Here is a 12497-nt window from a genome sequence, read left to right on the forward strand (position 1 = left end):
TCCACAGGGGTGACACTGGGTGACAGCCACTGAGATCCACAGGGGTGACACTGGGTGACAGCCACTGAGATCCACAGGGGTGACACTGGGTGACAGCCACTGAGATCCACAGGGTCCCTTTGCTGTGGCCTCTCGAGAGCCCCCTGTGCTGGCCCCCTGTGCTGGCCCCCAGCCCAATCTGCTCCCAGCAGCCCCTCTCAGGAGGAGCAGTGGGTGCCCAGAGATGGAGCTGGTGTCCCTTTGCATATTCTGTCTCTCTGTGGGCCTGTCCCCTCAGCATCAGACCCAGCACACGCTGTTGGTTGACTCCAACAGAAAATCCACCCAGGAAAGCTGCTGGCTGTCCCTGCTCTGTCTCACGGGAGAGCTGGAGGGAAAAAGCAAGTGATAAGGGGATGGTGAGCCAAGGTGACAACAGTTTAGATACAGTTCAATAGCCCAAACCTGCTTTTTCTGTGTTTCCTCCTGGATTTCTGTATTTTTCTGCATTTCCTTCTCACTTTTCCAGTCCCTCTGCCCAAGTGAAGGAAGGAGCCGAGTTGGAAGTCAGATGAGTTGTAAGATGTGAGTCATCACTAGTCCCAGCCGGGTCACAGACCAGCAGAAGGCTTTGAGGCTTTGTCGTCGGCTCTGTCCCTTCCCAAGTCTCCCAACACATTCTCCTCTGGGATTGACACACATGGCTTTGGGCTCCTGGATGAGGAGCACATGGGGAGCACGGGAGAGGCTCCGGGCTCAGTGACCCCTCCTGGGAGAGCTGCCCCCGGGGCCACAGGAGGGCTGAGGGCTGAGGCCACCCTGTCCCCTCAGGTCACAGTGAGCAGGGTGGGGCCTGGCAGCTCCCCTTGTTCTGGGCGGTGCACAACGTTCCCTTGGCGGTGCTTGTCAAATGCTTTAGTGATCAAAATTTCAACATAAAACTGTAATGTAGATGCAGGAATTAGGCTGCTGTTTGTGGCTGATTTAGGGGTGTAGGGTGGGAAGGAAAAGGCTCATCTGCAGGGTTTGTTCTTGCTGGCAGTGACACCAGTAATTCCAGATGCTCACCTGTCACTGGGATGTCTGTGAGTCAAATCAAATCAGGCTGGTGTCAAAGAGGAATAAATGGGGTTTGTGGTATTAGCAATATTTATTTATTTTTTTAAAAGTCTGCCAAGAAGCAAAATGAATGCTGTTTTACTCTCTGGACATTTAAAGCCAGTTTCAGGCTTTGTTTTAATCTCTCCTTTAATTCTAAAAATCTCTTTCTAAGAGCTTAGGAATCTTCAAGGAAAACATGAAATCTAGTCCTCTGACAAGCCTAGGATTTGCAAAGGAATACAGAAAGTATGTCATTAGCTTTGGGAAGCTGCCCCACACCTCAGTCTGCCCTCCTAATAGCAAACTCTTAGGAATCTGGTGCTCACTGCGTTGGCAGCTTTCTCCCCCAGTTTTTCATGGTTTTTGTGAAAAGGTGAAAATGAACGTTGAATTCTTTGCATATCTTTACTTGAGTCAAAGTATGACAAATCACCTGGGTTTGTTTGGGGTCACTCTGTTGCTTCTTTACATCATGGAAAAAGCAAAACAAGGACAAACTGTGTTCCGTGCTGGGGCAGGGGAGCAGCTCTCCCCCCTCGAGCTAATTTGCTAATTCTGCTCAGCTCAGACAACCTTCCCAACTGAGCACAGGGAGGAACAGGTGGGGAAAAATCCCAAATCAGCTACAAGCAGGTTTGTTCCTCTGGGCGAGGGTAAACTCTCCAGAACAGCAGAGTGGCTCGGGGAGGGCAGACGGGGTCAGTCCGTGGCTGGTTCCCGCGGTGGCCTTGGCACAGAGCTGGGCACTGACTGCTCCATGGCACAGAGCTGGGCACTGGCTGCTCCATGGCACAGAGCTGGGCACTGACTGCTCCATGGCACAGAGCTGGGCACTGGCTGCTCCACCCCTGCCCTGCCTGCCCTCCACAGGGGTGGGGTCCTGCAGGTCGCTGTCCCCCTTGCCTGAGCAGGGGAAGAGGTTCATGTTTTCTACACCAGCAGTGTTTCAATCAGAGCTCTTAAGCACCTTTGCATCACTGGGTGATGTTCTGGGTTACCACGGGCAGAGACATTTCCATTTGTTTAACTTTGAGAGTGAACCCAGAGTGTCCCGGGAGCTGAGGGATGTTCACTTGAGCATTACTTTAGGTCAGCAGAGGGGTCTTTGGTAATTCTGCCTAAATTCATCTGCAGGACCAACCTTCTGGGTTGAGCAACCTGAAAATAAGAAGACAGTTCATGGAAGATTTTCTAAAAACATTTTAGTGTGTGTTTGCTTAAATCCCATGGAGAGGCTGCCCGAGGGGCAGCGGTTTGTGGTCAGAGCAGGAGGACACCATGCTTGGCACTGGCATTGCTGCTCATCCCAGGCCAGCGCTGGCACCGCAGGCTGGGACTCTTCTTTCGGGTCCATGGTGCCATGGAGAGCGTTCAGTCCTAAACCAGCCCCACAGTCCCCTCCTGGGCTGGAGCTGTGGCTCAGCACGGCTGAGTTCCTTGGAAATGGGTGCTTTTGGCTCTCGGAAGCAGCTCTGCTCCCACCACTGCCAGAGCCCGTGGGCTCAGCTGCTTCCTGTGCTCTCTGTGGGACAGACTGAGCTCTGTGGGAAGAGCAAAGGGGGAGCTGGAGGTCACGGTGTCACCCTGGGCTCGGCCTGGAGCTTGGCACGGGGCGTGTGGGTGGTGTCACTCGAAGATGCAGTATTCCCTGGCCAGGAATTCGGCTCTGTTGAGGCTCAGTCACCCCTTCCAGACAGCTCTCCTTCCCCAGCTGACCTGGGGAACGTGTGTTGCCTTCTCCCACCACGCTCCCATGTGGATATCCAGCCCTGGATGGGCACAGCCGCGAAGTGAGGGGCCACCACGAGCTGCTTCAAGAGCAGGCACAGCCTTGACCATCCCAGTGCTTCCCAGATGCCTCTCCCTTTCCCAGACAGTGTATCCAAAATGTGCTGTGAGTGTCGGTGTGGAACAGGTGCTCATTCCTGACCAAGTGTTCCTATTTATTGCCGTGCTGTGGGAGCCGTGCTCGGGGCTCCTCCTCACCCGCTCCGGGGCAGGTTGGCTCAATTCTGCTTCACCTCCTCGTGTTTTCAGTGTGTAAACATCAGACTCCTGGGTGGTGGTTGGATTCCATGAGGCCTGGAGGATTGAAGCTTTAAAAAAAACCAGAAATGAAAAGTAACAAAACCAAAACTAAAAAGCCCCAGGACCCACGTTGCTGTCCGTGCTTGGAAGTTGTGGCTCCTCTGTGGTGATGGATGCAGCTGGGTTGCAAAGGTCTTGTTCTTGAAATGAACAAACCAGGCTTTTTTTTCTTTTTTTTTTTTTTTCTGGTTTTTTAATCCTCTCTTCCCTAGTTAAGAGTGCCTCCAGCCTTGTCTGCCACAGTTCCTTCCCTCCCGCCCCTCCCCGTTCCCGTTCCCTAGGGGAACACGGGTGCCAAGCCGGTGTTGCAGGTCATGTTGTCCTTGCCGGGCAGGCGGCGGTCGTTGAAGGTGTGCATGTTGATCACGGCGTCCGTCTTCACCAGCACGGGGGGCTGGGGCTTGTGCTTGACGCGGCGCTGGCAGGTGAGGGACAGTCGGATCTCGTCGGCCACGGCGCTGCAGAAGGAGCGCTGGGGACAGGGACAAACACTCGTCAGTCCCACGGGCTCTGCTCCCCCTCCCTGGGCGGCTCTGCAGGGCGAGCTCGAGGGCTGGGCTGGTTTGGGACGGGCTGTGCTCGGCAGGGATGTGCGGGCACCGGGCTGAGCCCTCTCCCTTGGCAGGGACGGTCCCTTTGGTGCGTTCAGTCCTGCACAAAGGCAGAGCTGGAGGCTGCTCTGGAGTGCCAGTGCCCTGTGATCCCTGCGGGGGCTGGCAAGGGTCTGGCTCCCTCTGTGCTGGCAGTCAGAGGGCCATCAGATCCTGCTGGGCCTGCCAGTGGGCAGCTTTCCCTCCTCTGTCTAGTTCATCACGAGGGCAGCTCACTTTGATTTCTGGTCATGCACATAAATGCACATTCCCCTTACTGCACCCGAGGAAGAGGGAGGAACATAAAAGCAGTTCTGTTGTTTCCTGAGCACTGATCAGCCACTGTGGGCAGGGGGGCTGGGTCTGTGAGGCTGGTGAAGAGTTGATGAGACAGTGTGAGGCTTCCTGGTGGGCCCTGACTTATTCCTTGGGGCTCTTTGAATGGGAGTGGAGAGAAGACACATGTATGTTATGTCTGGAATGCAACAGGATGGCATGTGATGGTGGTGAGTGGATGTAACACCTCAGAAAGGTCCTTCCCAGAGACCTCTGTTGGTGTTTTCATGACTTAAAAGTCAGCTTGCTCAAAACTACCCTCCCAGGCCCAAACCCAGTGTTTGCTGGCCTGGCTGATGACCGCGTTCAGGGCAGACATGACCATCACAGGGACAGATCAATGAGCCTCAGGGGATGGTGGCTTGGCAGTGCTGGATCTCTGCCCCCTCCCCGCCTTCTCTGGGCTCAGGGTGTGAAGCCCTCCCTGCTGGGCTCAGGGGGTGCAGGAGGGGACAGGCAGTACCTGCTCTCGCTCTGCCGTTTTGCGCAGCTTGTAGATGAACTCCACCATGGCCACGAAGACGGACAGCACCAGGCCTGCTGCCAGCACGATGAAGATCCCCCCGATGTTCTGGATGCCCAGAGCACTGGCCTCCTTGTTCTCATCCTCAGGGCAGCCATTCCCCCGCCACCACTTCTCCTTCATGATGTGGAGCTTGTCCTCCTCCTGGAGCTGGAGGATGGCAATGGTGATCTTGTCCCTGTACGGTGACCCTGGGGAGGGGAACACCATTACACACAGGGGGAAGGTGGGACCAACATTCCACCAGATAGGGAAGGTGTCTGTGTTAAGCAGGGAGCTCAGACCTCTCTTCAGCAGGCAGACAGTGTAAACTTTGGTATTTGGAACTTTGCTGTTGGGAGTGGATCACATTAATCACCTCTGTTGTGTTGGTGGGAACCAGCCCCCCGGGGGTCCCTGCAGACCCCCACTGTCACTTACCCATGGGCGTGCCGATGCCGTAGCCTTTGGTGTCGATGAGCCCCCCGATCTGGGTGAGGTTGCAGTTCCTCTGGGTGATGTACTCGATGGTGGTGGACTCCATCAGCAGGGCGTAATCGGCCGTCAGGGTTCGCTGGATCCCCTCCTCGTTGTTTTTAACCAGCGCCGTGGGTTTGCTGCTCATGAAAGCCCACATTTTTTCAAACGTGGAAATTTTGGATTTCTGGAAAAATTATATCCCCCCCCGCAAAATAAGAATGAATCTTCAATTTGCTGAAACCTGGTATCTTTTCAGTAAATAATAATAACAATAATAATAATAATAATAGCAGTTAAGAACGGGTCACAGAGCGGCGCTATCCCCAATCTGACCTTGTCTTAAATACCTCTGTGCTTTTACTGCCCAACGTTGTTTGGTTTCATGTTGTCATAACAAGAGATAAAGGTCCCAGCACATTTTCTGCTGTGCAGGTGCTTCAGGTCCCTGGGTGGAACTGAACCCTTTCCTGGCTTCAGCCAAGTGCAGCAAGACCCTGCAGACCCTCCTCGTGTCCCTGGCCAGCAGCAGATCTGCTGAAATGGATTAGTGTCCTAAAAAGGATTTGTTTACCCTTTAACGTTTCTGCACACTGAGAGAACAGGGGGGGGTTCAGAGGACATGGTTTTCTCTACCACACACATTCTATGATATTTTTGTCTTTCCTCAAGCATGGCAAGGAAATATGTCTCCTCTGAGATATGTGCAACTGCCAAACAGATTTAATGTAACCACGTAAACAGAGGCACAGAGATACTCAAGATTGTCTTACGGCTAAAAATAAACATGGATATTCTTTCACTATCAGCAGACATTCTGTTGCAAAGATGGGGAATATGTTTTCTATCTTGCTATTCATGTGAATGTTGTTTTTTTCTTCTACAAAATGTGTTGGGTGAGAAGAAATATGGTTATTTTACATCTTGCCATAACATTTGAAATGTACCATTTATCTACGAGCACCTTCTGAGTTGTCTCTGCCACTTGTCACAGAAGTCATAGAATCCCAGAATGGTTTGGGTTGGGAGAAACTCATCCAGTTCCACCCCCATGGGCAGGGACACCTTCCACTAGCCCAGTTGCTGGTCAGAACTGGCTTTAGTTTTGGCAGATTCCCTGGACAGGCAGAGCAGTGCCCTCTTGCTGTGCCCCTTTGCTGTCCCTCAGATCCGCTCTGTTCCTCCAGGAACAGCACCTGGATGTCAAAGCCCGTGTTCCACTGCTGCCTCCTCCTTCAGGCACCGTTCTGCTTTTCTGCCCAGTTCCTTGTTTTTCCTACACCTCTTTTTGCCTTCTCATTTCATCAGAGGCAGCTTAGTCAGCCAGACCTGCTCCTCCACCATGCTCCTGGTCGAGGCTGGAGCTGGCTGGTGAGTTGGAGGGCTGGGAAGTCCCTGTGCTGTGCCCTGGACAAGGGCAGCTGCTCAGCAGCCACAGCGACTCAGACGCTTCAGCCATCGCTGTTCTCCCTGCAGGTCTCTGTCCTTCCGTGAGGAAGCAGGAGATGGAGCCCCAGTCCAGCCCAACTGCTGCTGCCACAGCTCCCCCTCATTTTGTCAGCATCACCCAAAATGTGCCAGCATAGGCTCTTCTGATGAAACCACTATAATTCACAGTGCATTATCTGGAAGTCCCTCGTAATGCTTTGTATTCCAAATGCCTTGCCCAGCCACTTCCCTTTTCCCAGTAAGTTTAGCAAAAGTTAAACAAAAGCTCAGTGCAGTTCAAGCAGAGGCTGTTCCTCTGCCTTTAACCCCGTGGGCCCCTTCTCCTCTCCAAAATGCCCACGGGCTCATTTCTCCTCCATTAAAGCTCGTGCTCGTTATAATCCACTTGATGAATGTGCAGCAGAGGATGTACCAGAGCAAACTTCATTCAAGAGGCAGGATAATCTCCCTCACTTGAAAATCTGGACCAGTGCCTGTAAGGTAGATTTGCGGCATCTATCAAACCTCAAAGAGCAGCAAGAAATGTAGCCTGCAAAAGGATTATTAAATACCTGTGCATTACAATGGGTAATTGAAATGAATCTGGTGCTCGGCTGGCTGATAAGGACTTGTTTAACATTTATATAGTTCAAATCAGAGGCCTCTGGGTTTCCTGGCTCTCCCTTTGCCACCTTCTCCTCCTGTGTTTAATGCTCCTTAGGTGTTGACACAGAGCTCTTAACATCGGTGTTCTCCCAGTTTAGAGCATAGAGCAAAATAAACGGGCAAAAAATCAATAGGCTGCATTTAGTGAAGCAAATGGGACTTACATGAGACACTGGAGTTCTTCAGGCAACTGAAATTCTGTGGAAGAGAAAAACCACTTTTCTCTTCTCCTCTTAAATCACTGCTCCTGACCAGCTTGAAAGGACTTAGTTGTGTTTGGGAATGCCAGGAAGAGCCCGGATTTCTCCAAGAAGAGTCCAGCTCTGAGCATCCCCAGGGCTGAGCACCCCTCCAGCTGGGGCTCCCCTGGGTCAGGGCTGGCCACGAGGATGGAGCTGCTGGTCACTGCTCCCTCCTGCCTGAAGAACAGCTGGGACAGAGCTCCGGACACAGGGCCTGGCTGTGTCTCATCCTGCTCACACCTCTCCCTCCTGCCAGGGGAGCTCTCCTCGATTTGTTGGGGGTAAATAACACCAGGATCTGCTCTGCTGTGCTCTGCATCCCAGTCAGCCAGGGCTGGTGCTAAATGAGCTGTGTGAGAGCCGAGCACCAGCCCCTCCTCACGCAGCGATCGCAGCGGCACCGACGGCGCCTCCGACTTCATTCTTCAGAGTCACAGCTCAGGAGCCCCCCTCAATAACCAGTGCTGCAGGGCCAGTCACCCACATCAATTCATGGAATCGTTTAGAGGAGCCCCCACGAGGCACCTTGCCAAGACACATACGCTTTTTTATCAGCCAAATTGGCAAGAAAGGAACTATCAGGCTTAAGATTTTCAATTCCAGCCTGTATGAAAAAATAAATTGATTTTCACCAACTGAAGATACTCTCACTCTTGAGGATTGAGCACGTACAAGTGAGTCTCTGTGTACACACACTCACACTCGGGTTCCAGACTGCACGTGAGACCCGTCGTTGGTTCGGAGCAGCAGCATCCTCTGTGGGATGGGAAGGATTTCTGGCATGAGTTATAATGAACTCGAGATGCTATTCCTAAATTAATTGATCCATGTTTATTCCTGTAACTCAATCTGCATTGCCAGGGAATAAATAGCTCCTCAAAAGTTCTTTTCATGAAGTCAAAATCTGCCAATACGGTTGGTAAAACTTCTGCTTCCCGTCTGCCGTGGTCAGGTAGCTGGGCTGCCCAGGGAGAACCTTTGTGGGAGCAGGATCCCTCACCACAGAGATGCCTCATGGGTGTCTCTTGGCTCTGTTCCATCAGGACCTTCTGTGATGCCCCTGGTGAGCTCTGCACAAACCCTCAGGCAGCCTGAACACAGACAGAACTGGTCAGTGCTTTGGGAGCCACCTCAGGGAACAGTGTGCAAGGCATCCACCTTCCTCTTCCTCCTGTTCTCCACTGCTCCCCGAGCTCAGCTCCAGGATGGTGCTCTCCTCCTGCAGCCCAGGGGGCTGCAGGGCCCGGCTGTGCTCGGGGTCATGTGGGAGTTTGCAGCTGGTTTAACAGGAGCAGTGCAGGAGTGAGTTCCTGATGTGTGGGAAGGAACCATACAAGGAGCCAGGCAGCAGTTTGTGCCGAGTCCTGGTGATAATCCATGGAGCAGGATTACTGGTGTGCTGCCCTCAGCCTCTGTCCCGGCAGTGCCGGTGTGCTCGGAGCTGCTCCGTCCCCAGGGGCTCTCCAGGAGCCAGGGCTGCACAGGAGCCAGCAGGGCTGTGTCTGGGGTTCCCCCCTTCGGCAGAGGAAGGGCAGGGAAGCCACGAGCCCTTTGCTGTTCCTCCAGTGCCACCCATCCGAGGGAACGCGGGTCCTCAGCCGACTCCTGGTGCTCGTCCCCCGGAGCTTTGTGCTGTGTGACAGGTGTCCCCGAGGGGGTGGCACTGCCACCGTGGCTGTGGGAATTGCCCAGGCACTGACAGAGACCGTCCTGGGGGTGGGAGAAATCCTGGCTCTCCTGTGCCCCTCTGGACATGAAGGACAAGTGAGCAGAGCATCCCACCCGGGTGCTCGCACTGCTCTAGTAATGGAAAGGCTTGTCAGAGGGACATCCCTGAGAATTCATCTCCATACAGCAGTGATAATAAAATACACTGCATCAATAAACCCTGCCAGGGCCGTTAGAAGCCTGAAGTACGATTCTGATGGATAATGATACAAAGCAATAAATATACTATGTCCTGATGATTGTTAAAAGAGACAGTTTCCTTTTATTCCCATATAAAAGTCGTCTTGGAAAGCGCAGTTAAAGCACACAGTTACAGCCTGCCTTTCCCTGCTGGCTCTTCCAGGTTTATGTGGCTCTGGAAGGTACCACTGTGCATCTGGCCCATCCCACAGACAGAAGCCATGGACCAGCTCCATGGCAGGAGGCAAATGGGCCCTCAGTAGCAAGTGGGCATTCCCAGAAATCGTTAAAGGACAAACCAAACTCCCAACCAACCTCTGCTGCTGCCTGTCACAGTAAGGGTGGAGAGTCAGGAAGGGCAGTGGCTCCTCAGCCAGGTCAGAGCCCAGAGAAGTTGTGGGAGAAGGAGGTTCTTTGTTGTTAAAACCCAGCACATTGCCTTCCTCTAATGAGTCTTGGCAATAAAACTGGGGAGGCCTCCTCAAGCTGTGGCACCCTGTGCCTGCTCAAACACTGCAGCCCCGGGTCCAGCCTGCCTGGTGAAGCCTGGACTGTGCTTGTCACATATTCCCTTCTGCATGAGGGGGAAGGAGTGTTTCCCAGTGGAGGTGTGCTGGAGCCAGTCTCATTCCTGAGCCAAGGGCTGGAATCTGCCCATGCTCCTCTTGCCTTGCCAGGGTGATAATTCCTTAATCACCCCTCATTTCTATCCCTTTATTCTCTCTCTTGTTTTAAGTGGGTTTTTACAGGCCAGCAGTGGTTTTAAAGGTCTTTTTACACCTCTCAGTTTCTTTCTGTTTTTGAGGCAACAGTGGAATCTGACTGACTTCTGAATTTAATTAGGCTTTAAATAGAAGAAGTTAATGCAATTTGATTGTGATGTACTGGTGGTGTTACCTTGCCCTGGATCTCAGAGGTTAATAAAACTGGTCTGCATTGATATGAATAACTGAAGGACAAGAAAGATATTTCAGCTGTAAAAAGTACTGGTCAGGGAGGGCACTTTGCAACATCTGTCCAGCTGCAGGTTCCATTTGTGCTCCTCTGTCCCTGAGGGCTGGCTGGGTCAGCCTCAGGGCTCCCTGGGGCTGTGGTGGCAGGCATGGAAGGAGCTGGATGCATCAAATGTGGAGATTGGGAAGATGCTTTAAGGAATGTAAGATTTTTCTGTAGGGCTTTAATACAAGCCACACCTGTCCCGTTGTGCCTGGCACGTGCTTTGTTTGAGGGTGTCTGAGCCAATGTTGGATACAGCCTCCAAAGCTGTAAAATCAGTGTCATTTTCTAACTGTGACTTCAGCTGGCAACAGGGAGGGAGGATTTAGCCTTGGTGGGACTCAGGAAGGCTGCACTGTCAGTCTGCACGAGATGTGAGACTGAAGGAACCCGCCTGCGAGGAGCAGCAGCGGTGGCCTGGGAGGCTTTGTGTCTTTGGATCTTTGTTCTCACTCCCATTGGCCTCAGCGTGTTGCATCTCTGCCTGGAAGGTAGAGATGGTCTCACCTTGAAGAAGGTCATGGTAGCTCCATCCTTCACTGCTCCGTACTCTATTTTTGTCTGCTTTGCCAAGTCATCTGCCGAGTCGATGGGGGACTCCATCCTCTCCACCGTCAGGAAGGCGGCGAGGTTGGCCGTGTAGGACGAGATGATAATTAGGGTGAAGAACCACCATATGCCACCAATGATCCGTGTAGACAGGGCCTTGGGCATCAGCTCCGAGCCTGGGGTGGGAGAGGGGAAGGGCAGGGAGGAAACAGAGGGAAAGGACCCGTTTTATACGCACATATGTACATTATATTTGTACATATATATATATATGTAGGATTAAGTTTCACTGTCAAAACTGTAACAGCTATGCAATTAAAGCCAACTGGTTTTGAGGCAGATTACCCAGACATCTTGCATGCGAGGACATCAGTGGGGTTTTTGTAGCATTTGCAGAAAAACCCTCTCCCTCGATTGCTGACCTTGGGTACAGTGCCCAATTTACAGGAAACATCCAAACTGAAGTAATTAACTGGGCTGCTTTTATGAGATTTAAATAGCAAGCTATTTATGAACTTTTATGAGTGTTTTGTTCTGCCATTTAAAAAGTGCTTTGCTTTTATATGGATTATTTTCAAAGGGCTCACTCTGGGGAGTGTGTTCAAATACACAAGGTTTGAAAAAAAATCAAACAGCCAGAGAAAGGAACTATCAGGGTCCAGGGCTTTGAATGCCAGTTAGAAGTGGGGAAGCAGGAGATGTTACAGCATAAAAGGTGTGGTGGGTCTGGAATGACTTTTATTGAGCAGACACGAAGGGCTAAATGGGTTGTGCTATTTTTGTAATCGCCCCAAACACCTTTTAAAGCCAGGCAAGAGCTTTGGGTTTGAAACAGCTGCGCTCAGAGGATTTATCAGCCTGGAATGTGCAACAAAGATTGGGCTTTGCAAAGCAATTTTAGGCAGTGTGGCATCAAAGCAGAGCTTGGGGTGTAGTTTTGCTCCCATCTGAGTGCAGCAAGGAGGCACCAGGAGGAGGAGGAGCCCTGGATATTGAGGATGCTTTGGTTCTCGAGATCCTGCTCCTTCCCCGTTCCATCTCCTGCTCTTTGATGCATTGGATGCTCTGACATCAGTCCGGCTTTGAAATATTTTTCTTCTTAGATGCAGAATTGAGTTAAAAAGAATACAGCTCTTTTCATTTATCAGCATCTGATAAGGGGATGATTCATCTTGCTAAACCATCTTGCTGGGAACTGTCACAGTCCACGAGGGCAGCCGAGATCCAGGAGGAATCTCTATTACAGGCAGGAGCTCTGTGCCTGCACCGAGCCAGTGCTGTGCTGCTTTTGCTCTCTGGGCATAACTACTGGTACACGGTAAATTAAAGTGTGACAAATGTTTGACATTTCCACTTATTTCTATTCCTGGATTTTCTGCAATTAGATCACAGCTGAATTTCGTTCCTTATTCAGAGCTGCTCCCAAGCTCCCCCCCTGCTGCCTTCTGAACAGATTTACTCTATTCATTCCATCTCTCTGTATTCCCTTTGCTCTATTCCGTGCATGCACACGAGTGTAATCCCATCCATATCCCATTCCCAAGGCCCTGTCATAGGAGTGTCTCACACCAGGGACACTGAAACCAGTCCCCTCACGCAGTGGCTGCCAGGCAGGGGCTCCCAGGGAGCTCCTCA

At 51.9% G+C, this 12497-nt stretch overlaps 1 protein-coding gene across 1 annotated transcript in view; it reads right to left on the reverse strand.

The window, feature by feature from the left end:
• Positions 1 to 1899: 1899 nt before the first annotated feature.
• GRIK3 (glutamate ionotropic receptor kainate type subunit 3) overlaps positions 1900 to 12497 on the reverse strand; it is a 93266-nt gene continuing 82668 nt past the window's right edge. The window contains exons 13-16 of the mRNA XM_032709890.1: positions 10821 to 11038; positions 5038 to 5260; positions 4558 to 4808; positions 1900 to 3640 (exon numbers count right to left, since the gene is read on the reverse strand). Coding sequence (XP_032565781.1) covers positions 3446 to 3640; positions 4558 to 4808; positions 5038 to 5260; positions 10821 to 11038 — 887 coding nt within the window. The 3' untranslated portion in view covers positions 1900 to 3445. The remainder of the gene's footprint in view (positions 3641 to 4557; positions 4809 to 5037; positions 5261 to 10820; positions 11039 to 12497) is intronic.

Source organism: Chiroxiphia lanceolata, chromosome 24, assembly GCF_009829145.1.
Source record: "Chiroxiphia lanceolata isolate bChiLan1 chromosome 24, bChiLan1.pri, whole genome shotgun sequence".
Lineage (NCBI taxonomy): Eukaryota > Metazoa > Chordata > Aves > Passeriformes > Pipridae > Chiroxiphia > Chiroxiphia lanceolata.